The sequence below is a fragment of the Lissotriton vulgaris genome, chromosome 11 (genome assembly GCF_964263255.1).
Source record: "Lissotriton vulgaris chromosome 11, aLisVul1.2, whole genome shotgun sequence".
In the NCBI taxonomy this organism is placed as follows: Eukaryota; Metazoa; Chordata; class Amphibia; order Caudata; family Salamandridae; genus Lissotriton; species Lissotriton vulgaris.
Window position 1 is genome coordinate 420,929,709 of NC_141699.1, and position 19,923 is coordinate 420,949,631.

The following is a 19,923-nucleotide window of genomic DNA, read 5'->3' on the forward strand; positions in this document are numbered from 1 at the left end:
CACATCCATGATGTACCACTCACTCACACACAGCATTGGCTTAGATAACTTTTATAGAATTACAGCCTTATCTCACTCCACTGGGTCTACACCTTACCTCATTGGCCTCTTTTCCAGCAGAGGAATCTCACTCATTACCGTGTCATGGGCCTCAAACACCTCAATGCAGTATCTGCCAATCAGCAAAACACTGACCTCATGAATTTTAAAGAAGGCTCACTCATTCCCCATGCCGCTGGCCTTGCAGAGCTAGAGTGCATTTCCATTATCAAAAGCCTCATAGACATCAATCGAGCCCCACCATCACATAAGTGTGAGCGTGTGTGATAACTTTTCACCAGATAATGAATTGCCCTAATATCAAGACATGCCAGTGGCTCAATGACGTCAATAGGATCACACCCTTTGTCAGATTGACCTCATGTACTTTAATAAAATTCCTCGTGCATTTCTTTGGAGCCTCCCTCAATCCCACAGCACTTCCCTGCAAACACGTATAGAATTACAATCTATCCTATGGCGGTGAGGAGAATCTGTCTCGTTATGAGTTGGTCTCTGAGGGTCCATTAAGAAATAATGAGTTACTGGGGACTTTGTCAGTATTACCAGGGGAATTGGAAATTACTTGTCTGATTCCTTCAGTAATTCGCCATTTGTACCAAGATTTTCACAGGGAGATTTCAACTTTCATCAGCAGTCAAGGGATGCGTGGCCAAGATGGCGATGGAGTAGGAGCACCTCTCCTCTGCTCGGTGCCCAGCCTCCCGGTTCCATAGCCAACCTTCCCCTGCCATCCGAATCTACATATCCTGGGGTGGGCAGCAGCAGTAGCTACTCTGCCGCAGAGACCAGACCCCATAGGGCCCCTCAGCGGCCGATCCGAGTGGGCCTGCCCTGGCAGCGCCAAACCTGTTGGAGTCTGGCCGCCGGGGTTGCAGCATGAGAGTACTTTGGCTCTGTCCACTGCAGCTTCGGCACAGACTGACCCCCAACGAACGCCCCAAGGCACAAAGTGGGGGAAAAGAAAAACAGAGACCTCTCACCGACCGGACCCGGACTGCTTGCAGGCAAGCGCTGCCCACCCTCTTCTGGGCCAAATGGATTGTTGTCGGTCACATGGGTAGCCCTGGCGGGCCCTGGCATGGGAGAAATTATGACTGTGGACCAGCCGCCTGGGTGTGTGGATTCCCCGCAAGCCCTCACCTAGTCATCAGCCACACAGCGCTTCAAGCCCCCTCTGCTTGGACCGCCGTGGAGCCACCACGACAACAGGGGTGATACGGGTGCATCGGTGTCCAAACTATCACCTCAAATGGATCTGCTCAGACTGCACTCAGGGCCTCACAGGTACGACTGCTAGGTGGCTATGGAGCCAGGGCGCTGTGATGGTCTGAGCCTAGCAGTGCCCCTGCAGACCCTTCTCCCGGACAGGATGGCGAAACTCAAGGCACGAAAGGACTCCTACCTTAAAGATATGCTTACCAAGTATCCCCTCCCCACATGGATCCTCACCCTCACTAGCAGAGCCACCACCAACCAGGGACTTCATGGAGGACCTTTGATATCATACTCCTACAGGAGGAAGTCGTGAAGGACATGAAACACAAACTGTGGGAATTGGACCACAGTCTCCAGCCTAGAAAACAGCACAGATGTGAAGGAGGAGAAGCATGACTCTTACAGAAGGGAGCGGATGGATCTGCGAGATCAACACTTCACACCACAAGCCCACCTGGATGATTTGGAAAATAGATCACGCCAATCAAACATGCGCATTCGAGGAGCAACACAAGGAGTGGAAAAGGTAGATAATTAATTGTATGAAAAATGATTACTCGAGCACGTTCTCCCTGACCTGTCTCTGCCTGACATGAAACTAGATAGGACTCATAGGGTTAACTGAGCTACAAATATAGGAAACGCTCCACCCGACATCCTGACTTGTCAGCAGAAGGAGGCGATCATGGAAGCATCGTGCCAAATGAGAACTATACAGTCCAAGTGCACTATGATATGCTTATACCAGGATCTTTCCTTGGGCACCCTACTGTGTCGCAGGCAGATGAAACCAGTTCCTTCCTTCCTACAAAGTAAAGCAATAAAGTACTGATGGACTCATCCCTTTAAATTACTTTTCACCTGGAACAATGAAACCCATGCAGTTTATTCCCTAACAGAAGTTGCCGCAATTCTGGAACTGCAGGTGTTGGCACAGATCCACTCCCAGCGAGAACCCTCCTCCTCCGCAGATCAAGCAGCGAGGAGAGCAGGCCGGTGGCAAATGCGAAAGGGGCAAGGCAACCAAAAGAGAAGCTCACAGACATTGAAATCTAGCGAGAGCTGCAGGCACTCTGGAGAAACTCCACGCTGACAACCTGAAACCCTAAGTCTGGGACTCTGGCCAACCTGAAACGTAATGGGGGGGAAGTGTTGCTTGATGTAAAAGCTGCACACTGAATGGAGGGAACCAGACGGATTACAACAGGTATGATGGAGCATGGACCCAATGGGTATTTCCTATATTTTCAAGTTGGGGAGGTGGTAGTTTTATGAGTTCGCTTACTCAGTTCATGGGGAGATTTGGAAAGGACACCACAGTAACACAATAGGCCATCTGCACCACAAGCCACCACATGATTAACACACAAGAGACACACACACCCTTGCAATATATTCTGAGAGACCACATGGTAGAACACTGCGCACTCACAACTAAAGTTCCTCAGTCTAAATACCAGATGGGCTCACAACCACCTTCTATAAGATGTTTATCCCAAAACTGGCTCCCCTCCTGACTAGAGTACATAACTCTTTTACAGACACTACACCACTTACTCCTATGATGCAAATAGCCATCATCATTGTCATTTCTAAACAAGGGAACGACCCAACTGTATGTGCCTCCTACCGCCACTTCTTAACGTGAATGAGAAGATTTTCACGAGCATCCTCGCTTGCAGGTTGGCCCCATATATGCAGGACTTAGCTGACTTTGATCAAACGGGTTTTATCCTTGAGCAGGGCTGTCATCACAACAAAAAACACATAATACATAAGGCCTCATGTACAGGGAACCCAACCTTTCTATTGTCCATAGACGCTGGAAGAGTGTTTGATTAGAAACAATGATCCTTCCTCTGAGTTGTCCTTAACAAAACCAGGATGGGCCCCAGGTTCCAGAACTTTGGCCTTAAGTGGCTAACACAAGCCTGGAGGTGAGTGTCAGGGTGAATGGCACCACATCAGACCCTAATAAACTAAAGAGGGGGATGTGACAGGGATGTCAGTTACCTACACTTCTGTTGTCTCTCTGCATTGAGCCCCTGGCATAGGTGGTTTGGTGGAACACGCGGATCGCCAGGGTCACATTTGGTAAAGCAGAACTTAAGGTTGCTTAATATGCAAATGGCATCCTGCTGATGCTCATGAATCCGCAGACCAATCTCCCTACCCATCTCCATGAGAATGACACCTTTGGTTCTGCATCAGGGTTTAAGCTCAACAATCAAAAATCGCAAATTTTAGGACTTTACATTGTGAGGGACCTCTAGACTTCTCTTCAGGAGAACTAATCTTTCTCCTTGGTGCAGAAATATATTGCATACCTTGGCGTCACACTACACCCCACAGTGGAGTGTACAGCTGAACAGAACTACAGGGAATTGCAAAACACGACACGTAGAGATGTGCAGAACTGGTAGATCGCTTACTGCTACTTGGTTGCTACTTTTTATTTATGTTTCGGAGTAGCGGGTTGGCGAATGGGATGAACTCTTGTTCTCCAAGATCTAACTCCCTTGTGCTGCCGGTAAATCAATTTTTGTGACGTTCCGGAGGCACAGGAGCCTGCTTCGTGTTTGCAAGGCAGTACTAAGCCACTTTTTTTGGCTTAATGCTACTTTGTAAATACTGTTTCCTTCAACACAGTTTTCTGCATAAAAGGGGCATACAATAGGTGCTGCTGAGGGCGTTCCCAGCAACATCCATGGCTTTTTGACACTGCCCCAGATTTATGAGAAATAGCAACTCTGAGGCAGCGGCAACAACTTGCACCTCCCCAGGGGAGATGTAAGGGAGGCACAACGGGGAGAAATATCTTTATTTCTTCTCGTTTTTCCTTTTTCTATGTGTGCTACATTCTGCAGAGCACATAGAAAGAGTAAAAGGCAGGTTTCCCCTCCTGCACAAAAATAATCATCCCTGTAATGCAGGCACCGGTGCACCATGGTGCAAAGGTGCCTGTATTGACACAGGGGAAAAGGACAGGATTGTGCCATACCTGATAGATACAGCACATTCCTGCCCTTTCCGTTTGCCATAGGGCAGTGCAGCTGAAAGGCCTGCAGGGCTGCCCTACGGCAAATCCTCATAACTGAGGCCCTTAACTTTTACATTTTTCTGTAAAATCGTCTTGTGTTACACAATGAATTGCCTTCAAAATAAGGAAAGCACTCATTGATTGCATCCTTGATTCTGTTTGGAAACCACAGTATTATCTAAAAAATTTATGAAATATAGTTAGTTTTGTCTCTTGTTATGTAGGGTTTGCGCTTCTAGGGGTGAGAAGGGAAGTGATTTCGAGTACGATGGTGATGTGGTGAATGACTCCTGTAATAGTCTGCGCTGCTGTGGTGAACACAGCATAAGTGGAGATTCGTGAACAGTGAGGCAGTCTAAGGAGTTGTGTGTTGATGTAGTACACTCTTGACATTACCATGCCATTAACCACAGTTCTGCAGTTGATGGCTGTGATGAATGCTCTCATTTCAGTAGTTAAAGTAAAGGATGACTACAAGGGATTTTATTTTCGAAGTCACTTCACTAAAATGGTTTTCACTTATTGGTTCATTGATGAATTAAACCTAATGTATCCACAGGATTACAATGATGTTAATCACCAATTTCAAAGAAAGTAAAGTAAACAAATACAATCAAGAGAAGAAACACACAGCAAAAAAAGATTATATTCAAAATTAATTATATTAAAGTTAATCAGGTGAGAAATGTTGTGGGCATAAACATGGAACAAAACTCTTAACATAAAAGTTATGAAAGGCAGTATATCTGTGTCAACTAGTCAATTCATAACAGTGCATCAGCTCCAACAATAACAAAGTAAAACCAAAATCAGAAATGTATCATGGTATCCTTCAGTGCAAACGATGTTGAGGAGTTGATGTATTAGGTTGACGTTTCGGTCTTGTATGTTGTCATCTGTCAGACCATATTTGGAAAAAGGGGACCCCTATATAATATAGTAGCACTTGCTATACATAGGGAAGAAACAGAGTTAGGAAAGGTCTATAGCAAAGTGACAGACATTGATTAGATAATACAATTTACGGTTTTTTTGTAAATAAAAACCTAGAATGAAACAGTATATTAAGTCCACTTGTGTACAGAAACCAATGAGCAAAATAATTTCTGATAGAGCTTTATTGTTATTGACTATTTTTCTTTTGTTTTCTACTGTTTTTTTTAATATATATAGTTTTTATAAGTGATTATGTGTTTAAATTTTATATAGTCTTGAATTAAAAAATACAAAAGAGAAAATAGAAAATCAATAGACATGAAACATATATACAGTGATGAAGGCAAAGCGGTAGACACCACTACGCGCGTTTCGGCTCTTGAGCCTTCTTCAGGTGACCGTCTATTGTTAGAGTTTCAAAGAGTCCAGGACTCACAGTTAGGTGTTGCGTGGATATAAAAGGTCAGTCGGTAAAGGCAGCTTCTTAAGATCTTGAGATGTGGAACGATGTAGTCCTATAGCTTGTCATATGATGTTATGACATCAGAGAAAAGGAGGTGGTAGAACAGTATAGTGGAGGTAGCTTAGATTCAGATCGTTATTTGTGTTGACATTTGTAGAACCTCCACGAGGATAACTTCCAGTGAGTAGATGGTAAGGTGATGAGAGCAATAGTGAAGGAAACTAGTATTTATCTTCACAAGTTGATAAAATATCCGGAGGCGAGCAATAATGATGTACAATTGTTAGCACTAATATTTTGTATCCACCTAAAGATAAAGTACAAAAGATGTCCCAGGAGCGGAAAATACTATGGAGGATGATCTGGTCATAGCATCGCCCGTGAGGTTTGATGAAAATAGTGACGCTCCTGGTAGAAAAGGACTGGTAGCAGTACTCGACCGCCAAAAGACCACACACCGGTATCCGCTCCTGGGACATCTTTTGTACTTTATCTGCTTGGTATCCAAAGTAGTCAGGAATACTCGCAATGTTAAATTCGGGCAGAAATTTGCTCTGAAGTAGTCAGAATCTGCTTGCGGGATAGTCTCTAGGGCTCCAGTTGAAGAATTTCCAACTTGGCAGACACCTCTTGCGCCACCACGGGGCAAAAATAGACAGATGCGTGACGCATCTGCTGCCGTAAGGTTACGCATTGCTGGAGTTGCGTTGCAAGCGCGATGCAGCTCCAGCAAGGCTGGGTGCCCCTATGCCTAACATGCTGCGTCAATCCTTACGCCTGCGTCAAGCAGGCGCAGGGTTTTGATGCAGCAGGGGCGTAAAAGTGACTGAGTGAAATCTTGTATATTTCACGCAGCCACTTTTAGGAGGCGTTCCTGCGCCGGAACGCCCCCCCTGCGCCGGAACGTCCATATCTGGCACAGGGCTTTACAACGTAACGCATCTCCCTAGATGCGTCACGTTGTAAATACCCCGCGGCATGGTGCTGGCTTTGCGCTGCCGCTGCGTCACAAAAGTGACGCAACGGCGGCGCAAATGTCGCGTACAGGGCTTGTAAATCTGCCCCTTTGTATGTCCTAGCGGACTCTGCAGAATATGGACAGTTGAGAGGGTGTATTTTGGTAGGAATGTGTTGCAAAGAGGAAATCAAATCAGAGTTGTTTTCTATGATTGTGCACATATGTAATGTATAGACAAGTGCTGATAAAAAGGTTGCAAACACAACAGTTGATGGACAGAATGCAGAACAATGTCATACATTCACTCCAGTACAGAGATCTGGGCCTAAATCCATCGTTTTTTGCACTCCACACCACCCCAGTTCAGACATGGCCATATGCAAATCAGCCTTGACCCTGTGCCTCATGGGAACAGTCCAGCCCGAACTGCCAAGCCATGTCTTTCCTGGACCAAAATCAAGCATCCTAGGACCGGTTTCTGGCTATCAGCCGTCTTCAGCCAGGATAGCTTGACTCCAGTGGTGTGGAGAGCATGGGACTCACGTCTGAGCATACCCATCCCACTCGGGGTGACAAATGCAAACACAACAGTTGTGGCTCTGTGTGTGTGTGTGGCTCTGTGTTTGTGTGGCTCTGTGTTTGTGTGGCTCTGTGTGTGTGTGGCTCCGTGTGTGTGTGTGTGGCTCTGTGTGTGTGTCTATGGCTCAGTGGGTGTGTGGCTCTGTGTGGCTCTGTGTGTGTGGCTCTGTTTGTGTGTGGCTCTGTGTGTGGCTCTGTGTGTGGCTCTGTGTGTGTAGCTCTGTGTGTGTGTGTGTGGCTCTGTGTGTGTGTGTGTGTGGCTCTGTGTGGCTCTGTGTGTGTGTGTCTCTGTGTGTGTGCGTGGCTCTGTGTGTGTGTGTGGCTCTGTGTATGTGTGGCTCTGTGTGTGCGTGTTTGTTGCTCTGTGTGTGTATGGCTCTCTGTCTGTGTGTATGGCTCTGTGTGTGTGTTTGTGAGTGTGTGGCTCTGTGTGTGTGTGGCTCTGAGTGTGTGTGTGGGTGCAAATACAATAGGTCTTGCATTTGCGAGAGATTAAGCTATTGGCATTGTAAATGACAATGCCATTTATTTATCTGTTTTCAAAACCAACACATAAATACATTTTTTATCATTTACAATGCCAATAGCTCAAACATTTGCAATGGCACGACCATTGCATTGTAAATGCTTGTTTCTTTTTTCCTTTTTATTCTGGTGTGTGATGACAAGTACCACATAACAGACTCTGGACTGTACTACTTAGGGATGGGAGGGAAGTTTGGAGGGATCTGAAGTTGTTGACATCAAAGTCTGGATTTTTTGGGAAAGGACAAGACTGCATGCATTTTGGACACTTCTCAAACTTCTCCTTTCCAGTGAGGACTTGATAATGGCGAGCACTTCTTAGCTGAAGGCTTTGTCAGGACTGGCTCTAGGGTGGTGCTACTCGTGCCACCGCACCAGGTGCTGGTTTCAGTGGGCACAGAATTTGCAAGTTTATTTTGGTTTTAAAAACACTTGCTGCTCCTTCCTTGCCTCGAGCAATTTCCAGGCAACAATAAAAATGTCAAGATAACTCCAGGGATTATTGGTCTTCCAGGAGAGAGATGGAAGTTTTACTCATAAAGTAGCGCAGAGGGTTAACATGCCTGCTGCAAAGAACATGTACCATGCAGATCACAAAGTGCAAATAATGTAAATAGGTCAGAGGGTTACAGATTTTGTAAGAGACATCTTTTTGTTTCTCGCAGTTTATGAGGTAAAATCACCATAAACAAGAGTTAAATATTAACTGTCATCAAAGAACTGCATGCACACTGCAAAGTATAGATTACAGCATAGATTAATGTTGGAAAATGGGTTAATTTGGGTAGAAATGAATTCTTATTAACCCTTTCACTGCGGCGGCTATTCCGCCGCAGTGCTAAGGGGGTGGGGGGGACACGCGGCGGTCCCGTGCTCGTGACGGAACCGCTCCGTCACGGCACGCAGGTGAGCTGTGATTGTGACGGAACGGTTCCGTCACGGCCCCGCCCACGCTACAGAACGTTAGCGCAGGCGCGGAATTCGCGCTGCGCAGGTGCGGCAAGAGGGCCGTGACGGAACCGTTCCGTCACCAGCACAGCCCACCTGAGGCTCGTGACGGAACGGTTCCGTCACGATCATGGGAGGGGTTTATAAAGAGAACCCCCAACTAAGGTGTCCCGTTTTCAATTCTGAGTTTGTGCTTCTCCAGACCAACACTCTCAAACTATACTACCTTCCAGTATAGATGACATATCATTACCACACCTTGTATTCCTCTGGCATATGTAACATTTCCTATACACTGATTTACACACATATGATTGTCTCTGTGTAAAGTGTGTGTGATGCAAAGTGCTCTGATACTATACACTGGTATAAGTGGCGCTATATAACTAATTGACTGCATCTGAACGAGAGTCATAATGGAGACTTCAGGAGCACTGTTAAAAGGTGGTGGTGAGGGAACCCGTGATGGAGGTGGTCACCACCACCACAGATGGGGTGGTGCCAACAAACATTGTCACACTGCGCGCCACCAGGGCTAAAGCGGGCCCTGGGCGTTGCAGTGAGATTTTACTTGGTATAGTGTTAGAGAGCTTCATTTCTTTTAGGACTCCAGGAAGTTCTGCCATAGGAGGGGTGTAGTTCACCACTTGGGTTGAAATGATTCCAGCTGGGCCTGGTCTGACTATCTTTCCGGACTCTGACTGCGGATGGGGAAAGGGGAAGACGGTGTCCTCTATAAAATCACCAGTTCGCATGCACTGGCGGAAGAGAACATTACGCACCCTCCTTCGCACGCCGCATGCTAATCCACTTCCCTCCTCTGTCATTCGAGCCCCAGGCTGGCATTCCAGGCAAAGACCTTGAAACAATTATGTTCGTTCCAGGACATATGTCCAGGAACAAACTTGTTTTCCAGAACTAGTGGGGTGGAGGGGTTGCAGTTGCATCGAGAAGTGTGTGTTTTCCATGATACAGTCAGATTGCCTCATCTTGGCAACAGCTGTCAATGTCTACTCGCAAGGAGCGCTGGACCGACCATTCTGATGGCAGGCTGCTCAGAATGGTCAGGATATGCTGCTACTACCCAATCATGACTCCATTCTTGTCACAGTCTCTTACGATTTGGGCTACGGCAGATTTCGCAGGGCTGAATTTGGAATCCTCTTCCCCAGATTGATTCACCAAGAGGCGAAATTTACTCAAACCACTAAAGCATCTTCTCAAGGCAATAGGTAGAGTCCATGTCCAGAGACAGACTGGTCCACAGGAGCACCAGGAAGCTTCCCGACAGTCTGGACCCTCTGAAAGGATGGTAGGATTCAGCTAGAGTCAGTCGCATTTCACAGTTAAGACTACCTGAGCGACAGGAGTGAGGCTCAGAAAGTCACTTATTAAGCTCAGTTTTTTGTTAGGAGGGCACGGATAAAGTCAGTTGCATTGCATTCTCACAAAGGAAGGAAAGTAGGGCCAGGGATTGACCTCTAGGAGGCACTGATATGTCCCAACAACTCCCACTTCACAGGTGAGGCTGGTGTGATTCTACTTATCTCTTTCCTACTCATTGAGGTACTTGTTGGTATTTTATACTTTAATTAAGTCCTTCGTACTGGACCAATTATCTACCCATTGTTACAACTGACAGAGCAGGACTTTGCTCTTTTCACTCCATAACTTTTTCACCATCCATCAGACTATCTATCTCCCTTCCAACTTTATTTGTCCACCACCAACCACTACCCATTCAAAATACTAAAGGGAACATTTATCAAAGTTTTGAGTTGCACTTGCGCTATGCAAGATAACGCAAGAGCGACGCAACATCTAGAATTATATTTAACAAGACACACAAGGCCACCTTGCATTCTGCATTACATGTAGAAAGAGGAAAACGTCTCAGAGGATGGTAAACAATCCTGTCTGCAACGCAGGCAGCCTTGCACCATGGTACAAGGGTGCCTGAATTGGCGCTGGGCAGCAGTTTGTGCGCCAGCGCAAGCAGAGAGTAGGAGTGTGCCATATTTTAATACAGATGGTGCATTCCTGCCCTCTCTCTTTCATGCAGCGCACCAAAGTATCTTGCTACATTGCATGAAATAATGATAAATATTCCCCTAAATAAGTTATGTTCCAGAATATGACTGTTGAGATTGCTATAATGCCTGATCCCAAATACTTGTTTCTACTAAACATGGCTACTGAATGACAAAGCCTTTTACCATTTTAGAGCATAGTCTTTAAGCATAGGACGAGCAAGTGCTTTAGTATTAGACATAAATATTGTGTTAAAAATATTGTTTATAAAAATATTAAGCAATTAGATGTAGATCACGTGTCACCAAGCTCTCCATTTGAGTATATTGATTATGACGCAACCCTACACTTGTGACTATCATATTTCAAATTGCCTTACATTTGTGGATATACATATCACCTATTCCCTTGTGGGTATCATATATTATGTAGCTGTGCACTTATTTTGATATCACATAGTCTTAACACTTGCTAATAGCACTGTCATCACATCCACCTCTGGAACCATGGCCAGTTTATCTACTGAGACCTGCTGTCTCATCAAAGCAAGCAGGTAAATTCAAAGCCATAAGGCCTTCTATGGCCAGATGTCCCACAAACTGTTCAAGTTGATGGTACACTACTTGCCAGCCAGGCAACGAAGGGCAGCTTCCACCAGTAACCAGACTCGCCATATATCCAATGTGATACACATGCAAGGACTTTCTATTTTGAACTCTCTATTACCACCTCATCACTCCTAGTGGTGTGAAGAAGCTCTCTAACTCCAAATGCACAGATTCAACCTCCATATATAAGAAATTGCACAATATATTTGCATAACACAGCTTGAAGACAGTATCAAAACCTGCAACCCTTATGCATGACTAATGAGTAGATTTAGAGTTTGGTGGTCAGAGGGATAGCAAAGGACATTACCTCCATCATCCTGAGGTACCTGCACCCACCAGCCCCATGGATATCCCTCTGTACATTGACAGGAACTGCAAACATGGTGGTTCCTGTCAATGTAGGATACGTTTGACTGACAGTACCATCAGCCACAATGAATGTATGTCAAACATTTCAAAAGTTTTTAGTTTTTCAAAAACAAACTTCAAAAGTGACAGTTTGCTTTTGAAAACAAAAAACAAATGACCCCCACACCCTGCGAGCATTTTCACTGTACAACCTAAAGCATGGCGGATGGCATATTGCTCTTCTTCCACACTAATTGCCCTTAATCCATCGAGCTGTTGGAGGAAGTATTCCATCAATGGAGTTCTTAAGGTCCATCCATATCTAAATGAGGTGGATGGGCCGAGGGTTTAGTGGCCAGAGTACTCTGTTGCATTTGCAACAGAGTACCCTCTCTGAGACACTCGAATTTAGGCCCTAAATCCCTAACACTGGACTCCAATGGAGTAGTAGGCTTTCCATCCACAAAGTGCTTCAGTGCCTCGTCAGGGATAGTAAATGCTATATAAATATTCATAACATACCATAAACTACCTTGAAGCATACCTGGTGACATTCCAGAAAGTACTGAAACCTCCTCTGTATCACAATCATTTGGAATGCAGTTTAGCAAATTGCTTTGCCAGTCTTCAACCAATACAGAGAGCATCCAATCATGCTTATTCTAGAAGAATCCCCTTGCCTCTCTATGTATACCAACCTTCTAGCGCACTGAGTGGCCGTTGTTGTCCTAAACGCTACGCAAAAAAACAAATAAAATGAATCCATGTGTTCATGTTGGATACCACTTAGGACTATGATATCTCTGCACACAGGTGACAATCAACAACTGCATAGCCCTACATCTGCACGGGTTGTGTATCACAAAGTCAGAAATGTAAACTTGTGGAAATTATACAGTAATATATTTAGAGTGCTGTGTCCGTGCCATTAAACCACATTCTGCAGGTCATTACTCGATAACAGTACAACGATAACATAGAAACATAGCTTAATTGTACAAATTGGCCCCTAGTCAGTGAGAGGATGTTGGAAGGCCAGAGAGAGCAGCCTAGAAGTGACCTGAGGTGCATGTTCTTACCTCACTCTCCTCTTCGGGCGGTGGCGGCGGTGGTTTGATCACCTAGAAAAAATTAAACAGTCATAAGTTTAATCTTCAAAACAGTCAATTATTTTCACTGCTGGACAGAAAAACATGACAATTGAAAGTTATTTTTTTAAATTTTTTTTAACGTCTTTGGTAAACCTTTATTGTTGCATTAATCAGATACAGGTATTGGCCTACAACCAGCATGGCTGGCCGCTAGTACGGTTAAGTCAACATAGTAAAGCATCAAGCGAAAAGCAGTAGTCCGCCACCCGCAGGCCCCGCGTCAAAGCTGATTACAGTAGCACTAGGCATAACATACATATATCAGGATCAAGGAAGGTTTTTAAATTTTTTTATAAGACGTAAAGACAAAACAGGATCCGGTTCAGTAGAATCAATCAGTAAGAAAATAAGGAATAACATTATCACAGGATATTCACACTTAGGATCACTATGATTTAAATCTTCGGTGCCGGTGCACATGAAACAGGATAATCAATAAGAAACAATACTCGTAGCACCGTTAAAACTTTCCTACGGCACGCCTATGAACATCGTATTATTATCCTCCCCAGTTGAGCAAGCTAACAGGAAGTATGGAAATACCCTACCCAGATCCCAGAAAAGAAAGAGAGAAAAAGAAAAAGAAAAAGGGCCATAGAAATAATAAAAGGACAAAACTAACAAAAGCCCATCCCCCCAACCCCCCACCCTGCACTCCTGTAGATGCTACAGCCTACCCCCCCTAACAGTGTGCCTGTCGCTCTTGAAAACCCACTAACAGAACTAATCTACAAGAAAGGTAAAGAAATAGATACCAGTAAAGTGGAGGGGGACCTCCAGGCCAGCCCCCGGCCCTACTCCGCCCCGCGCTAAACCCTCAATACAGTAAACAATACGAAATCGAATGCAGTCAGTCCACAAAGGGGAATAAGATACGTTGTTGCGCCCGCAAAGCTACTTAGTCACAGGACGTTTCCGAGTCTCCTTTCCACCGTCAGCCAGGTAGCAGTCCCAGTACAACGGCACCACCCCTAACCTTGGCCCACCCTATCGAGCTCACTCACGCTCATCAGCCGATCAGCCGCAGAGAAGATCGTGTCGGAGGGCTCAGGCACCCCAAGCAGCAAGAACAGCCGGCCATTTAAAAAAGAGTCATTGCGGGGATCAGTCCGCCCCAATACGTGCGCCAAAGAACGTGACAGACCTGAGCATGGGGTCCTTAGCAAGTGGGGAAGAATCACTGTCTGAGTCGACTGTCGGAGCCCTGCCAGCTCATCCAGGGGCGCTGCGTGATTTTCCGGCCCTTCCGGCAGTACAAATCCACTGTTCCCCGCTTCGTGCGTACCTTCCGTTGGCCGGCCAGGAGTTGTAGTGGTCTTGTCACTCTGAGCCTCGCTTGTTAACAGGGTGTCAGGAGCACATCCCACTGATGCGAGATCGGGCAGGGTTTCATTCACCCAAGGTACGACTGGCGTCTCCTTCTTGAGGGTGGCAATAATGGCGTCCAGCTTGTCCCCCAGATTCCGTGCATCATAATTCAGGGCACCTCGAAGGGCGCCAAGGGCCAAAACCAGATCACCAAGCTCCATCTTGTCGCAATACGCCCCAATTCCAGCGTATCTCCCTGACCCGAGACCACGATCACCCTGGAAGACCTGAGGCAGGGTATTGCTGACCAGAGCTGCAGCTCGGTACGTATCCAGCCCCGTGCAGGATCAGGAGCGAGTCACAAACAACAGTCAAGAAGACGATGTTCTAGGCCCTCTTCAGTGGCATCAATAGCGAGGGTCAGTTGCTGCCGACGGAGCTCTGCAAGTTTATCTCCCGCTCTAGGTGATCGATATGGCCTCGCAGCTGGTGGCCGCAATTTTGCGTCGGCGATAGGCTCAGCGCCTCACACAAAGCCCCGGCTCCGGCACCATCTCAGGCCGCGATCAAAGACGGGGCATATCTCCGGCAGTGCAGCAGGTAGAGAGTCCGGAGGCACACGGCCGGTGAGCACAACCATTCATCTTTCCGAATCTGCGGTGCAATCACAGGATCTCGGTCTGGATATCATTGCGGGGCGGAGAGGTCTACGGAGCCGGGCGCCTGAGCGGCCATCGCGGTCGCCGGCCTGGCTCCTCCCCCGAAAGTTATTTTTTTAATACTATTTGTACTATACCATGCAGCCGTAGGCGCACTCTGCAAACGCTGAATTATGTGTTTTGTGTATTTAGTTCAGTGATGCACAAACTGTAAACACTGCACTACTTGCATATTGTATGTTGTATAGACAAAATATGTGAATACCACTAGAATGTTTAGTATATTTAGACACTGTAATGTTCCTTGTGCACAAGGACACGTCACTGGGTAGCGGGGTCAATTACCTGGGTAGTGCCTATGATCACCCTGCCCTCCGGGTGCATTTGGTTTAGCCTGCGAGTGACGTGGGGAGCATATAAAAAAGTGGGCGTGGCCAGTTCAGCGCCATGTATCGAAAGTACAAGGTGTGTTGGTCTCGTTATTTGCAGTGCCACTGTGGCCTGAGTGGTTGAAGGGGTCCTACTACCAGGACTTTACATTGGCCTTGGTGACACCACCGGCACTTGCAGACGAAGCTCTGTGTTGTCTGAAAATAACTGACCCCAGGACACCAACTATAGACACATGCACCTCCACCAACATCATGTCGACAGACCTATACAACTCTCTGCCCACTCCACCTCCACTGAATCAGACCAAGATCCATGTGTTGGCGTAGGGACAGAGCAGACCTCTGCCCATGCTAGGAAGTTTCAAAGTCCAGATCTCACATGGCACCGTTTGGGGAGACACCACTGTATATATTTCTAAAGGAGCCAGGGCATGCTCCTGACCAGCAGCACAGCGGATGCCCTCAAACTGGTCAAATGAGCATTTGAGATACACAGTCCATATCCTGGCCGAGTTCCCGAGCCTGTTTGAAGGGACAGACTACATGAAGAACAAAGTAGTGAAGCTACACATCGAGAAGTTCATACAATCTGTGGCTAAGCACCAGTTTAGGATAGCGTTCCACCCATGGCCGAAGCTGGAAGCCAAATGAGACAAACTTGAGAAGGCAGAGATCGTTAAGAGAGTCACTGGCCCTACCCCATGGGTGTCTCTGATCTTCGTGACCAAGAAACCAAGACAGTCTGTGCAGACATGAGGCTACAAAATCTCTCTCCATTCTCTGGGACCGCCACCTCACTCCCACCATTGACGACCTCATTAAAAAGTTGAGTAGTGCAAGTTGGTTCTCCACGTTTGACCTCCGGTCAGGGTTCCATCAACAACCATGCACCCAGAGTCGAGGCACATCACCATTTTTCCTCTCCTACTGCCTCCTAAACTTTAGTATCTCCAGTGCGCAGAGGTTTTTTCAGAATGCCATTCAAGAGATTCTAGACAGGCTATCCAGCATTGTAGTATCAGAGATTACATCCTTGTGTATGCCACCCTATCCAAGAGCACCACAAATGGTTCTGAGGGTTGCTGAGAAGAATCAGAGTGCAAGGGCTCACCGTCACTGAGACAAATGCGAAATTCTGAATCCATGGATTAGCTTCTTTAGATACACATTCTCCACTAATGGTGTTACTCCTGATCCCCCCAAGGTGACAGGTATAAAAGAAGTCCCTACACCACCTAATGTCTCTGCATTGAAAAGATTCCTGGGCATGGTCAATTATTGTGGTTGCTGCATACCAGATTTGACTATCCTGACTCAACCCTTAAGGGAGCTTGTTAAAACCCCACACAACTACGTAGACATGGGGTGTTGATCAAGCCAAGGTTTTTCAGGCAAAAAAAGATGCACTGTCAGCCGATACAACGCTGGCTTACTTTCACCCTTCAAAGCCATTAACCCATGCAGTGGGCACCAGTCTGACTGGGAAAGGAGCAGTCCTCATGCAACAGTAACCCTGCAGAGAGTTGGCCCCAATTGCCTTAGCCAGCAATTCCCTGACAGAACAATGGCACTCCAAAACTGAAAAGGAGGCAATGGCTATACATTGAGCATGTCAGTAATTTCACCTCTACGTCTATGGGCATCCTTTTGTTGTAACCACAGGCCTGCTATTAAGAGGCACATCCTCTAAGCCACTGCCCCTCATAGAGAAATGGATATTCCAGCTCCAAGGCTATGATTGCCAAGTGGAGTAGTAGTAGTAATATCTTTATATGGTTTGTTTTAAAAACACATGCATTCACATTTGACATTTACAGTAAATTAAATACATCATTATGTATATAAATAATTAAGAACTGCTAATTGCACAATAACATTAAAATAAATAAAAACGAAAATTACAAAAAAGCGATAGAGACACAGTCACCATGCCATTTCCCCGAGCAGAAAGTGTAAATTAAAACATCTATAGTATAATCGATATAGTATATCACAATTTACAGTTCTAAAAGGGACTAATAAAAACAGTGTGAACTTTAATTGCCTCGGATATTTGGAAAAAGTGTGCCAGTTTATTATGTATCATGGATCGGGCAAATTCTTGCATCTAAGGGGCTATGTATACAACAAGTATCTGGACAATTCAGTCATGCAGTAGTATCATTCATTCTGAGAATTCTGATAGTGGAGCACCGGCCAGGGTCGAATCACTCAGCACTATACCTCTCCGACACCCGAGAGAAGCGACATCGGCGGAAGTAGCGGAAGCAGAGGACACCGAAGAATACGTCAGATATGTGGTGAAACGGTCCTGGCCTCTCCCTTTACCACTCGACAAGATCAGCACAAACTGAGAAAATTGACTGCCTCCAGCTTGCTCTAACCATCATACAGACCAGAAAATGGGTGGCACTCAAAGAACACAGGGCACACAGGACCCTGGTAGCCTCATCGAACGAGTAGTGGAGCTAGCGCACATAGGACAAGAAGCGGTAGTTAAACTGAAAAATCAACTTAAGTGTAAGGTATGTTTCCCCTTAATAGAAGAAATGGTGAAAACCATGGTCCAGTTATGCCAGTGGTGCCAGGTGTCAGTGAAACCCATATCCAGCAGCCGCGATAATTACGGAAGATGGCCCCTAGTAACCATGGAAATGCACAAGCCTTGCTTTTGTCTCCCTCCCAGAAGGGCACTACACTATGGTTCTAATAGATGACTACACAAAATATCCGGAAGTGGAGATTGTAACCTCCAAATAGCTGATGAGACTCTACAGAAATTGGAAATAAGGATGGTGACCGATGGGCTGCTGAAAGAACTACATACTGACTATGGCCCACTGTTTTACAGTCATGATTTCGGGGCATACTTTCAAGTCAGAAACATCAGCCGCAGGCTAATGGCGAAGTAGAGTGATTCATGCAAACGCTTAACAAAGTCATCAGCATTGCTCATGCTATTTTTCAAACGTGGAATGGGGTCATATATGCATTATTATGAGAGTATGACCAGAGTCCACATTCCACCGACAGGGGGACCCCAGGCATGCTCTTATGGATTTCGGGTGGTCACTGACATCATTCCTTACCACCCACAGTTGGCCCACTGCCCATTGTTTACAAGCAGATACTACAGCGGAGGAGGAACACCAACCAATTGTAGTTCCGTGAGTTTTTGGGTCTGGTTTGGTGGTTCCGAACCCGTTCAAATTAGTTCGTCGGAAATAGACGATTCTGGTGTCAGCAGACCGCAAATGACGAGTGTAGTGTGTCTGAGTGTTTTCGCATGAATCGATCTAAGAGAACACTCTGTATTCAAGGATTTAGTTTGAACCCTCGGGTTCCATTTTGTGTACGGCAGCCATTTTGTATGGTTGCCCTCACATAGGCCCTGACTGCGGCCGAACGAGTCCTTGAGACACGTATGCCTTAGCTGACTTTTGAATGACCTGGCCGAACTGACTCCTTGTCCGAGACTGACCTCGTTGAGCCAGTTCCTTGTTAAGCAGCTGCTCAGATAAAGATCAAAGAGTAGGACGTGCCCGAGTTTATGGTACACTGCTCCCACCTTTCTATCTCACTTCCAATCTGTTTCTGCCTTTCCTTTACGACATAATCATTGATTTGGGTTGAGGGTTTTTATGATGGGTTTGTCCGGCCTGATCCGACAAGTAATCTGGAATGTGCTTGGTCATTTCTGGTGGGCTGGACAACGGAGAATGGGATTTTCGTCATTCGCTGCTTTTAAATTGTCACACTGTCATTGGTCGATTTGTATGAGCTTGATGCTAATTTTGAATGTTGCCTGAGGCTTAATTTTTGGTATAAAAGACCATGCTCCGCTCATTGAATTTGTGCAGTCTCTAGCGAACCACCCGTGTGTGCTTCGTAGATCTCTGTTCATGGTTGCAGCCAATAAACTCTGGTCTTTGAAGTCATCAAGAAGTGTCCCGTGTCTCTGTTTGCCAAGACAGGGGACCTCGAAGGCATCGTGCGTTCTCCCTGACGCCGCTGGGTTCTAAAAACCCGGTCCTTCAGTTGGGGCCCAACATGGGGCGACTTCAGCGGTACCGATCCAAGCCCGAAGATCGTGAGGAGCTTCGTATGAAAATTCTGAAGGAAGGCCTACCACTTCATCGACCCCTGTATGTCGGCGTGGTCCGAAAGTCTTTGCTGCGAGGTTCCCCGCTTTCCGATGGCTACGAAGGACTGCTGCCCTGACTGTCGCCTTGTCTTGGAGCCTTAGACGTTTGTAGAGCGAGACGATTGACGGGTCTTCTGGTGACGCCATCGACATTTCAGTTAAGTATGAGTGGAGCGTCTCCTAGTCCTTAGTTTGTTTTTGATATCCCTTTAGTGGATCGCTTTGATTTGGTACCTGCAGGCCCCAAAGCCAAGGGACTCGTGTATTCGCGAGACTATCGTTTTTAGATTTCCCTTGTTGTTTGAAGCTAGACTAGTGAGCAAGATGCCTGGTCTTAGCACACTTGGAAAGTTATTTGGTTGTGGTTGTTCTAAGGATTCCCGGTTAGAGTATTTGTGTCCGGTTCCTCCAATTGGAACTCCTACATATGAATTATACGTGAAGCATGGTGTGGGCCCTATCAGCTACAATGAGATCTGGGTGAAGTATACGAGGAAAGACGGTGTCCTACAGTGGCCCCATTACGGTAGTTTTGATAGTGAGATTTTAGAT

At 46.1% G+C, this 19,923-nt stretch overlaps 1 protein-coding gene across 1 annotated transcript in view; it reads right to left on the reverse strand.

The window, feature by feature from the left end:
* Positions 1 to 19,923, reverse strand: part of ANTXR1 (ANTXR cell adhesion molecule 1) — a 487,726-nt gene that overhangs the window by 163,995 nt on the left and 303,808 nt on the right. Inside the window, exon 14 of the mRNA XM_086943491.1 lies at positions 12,797 to 12,838. Within this exon, the coding sequence (XP_086799617.1) occupies positions 12,797 to 12,838 (42 nt within the window). The remainder of the gene's footprint in view (positions 1 to 12,796; positions 12,839 to 19,923) is intronic.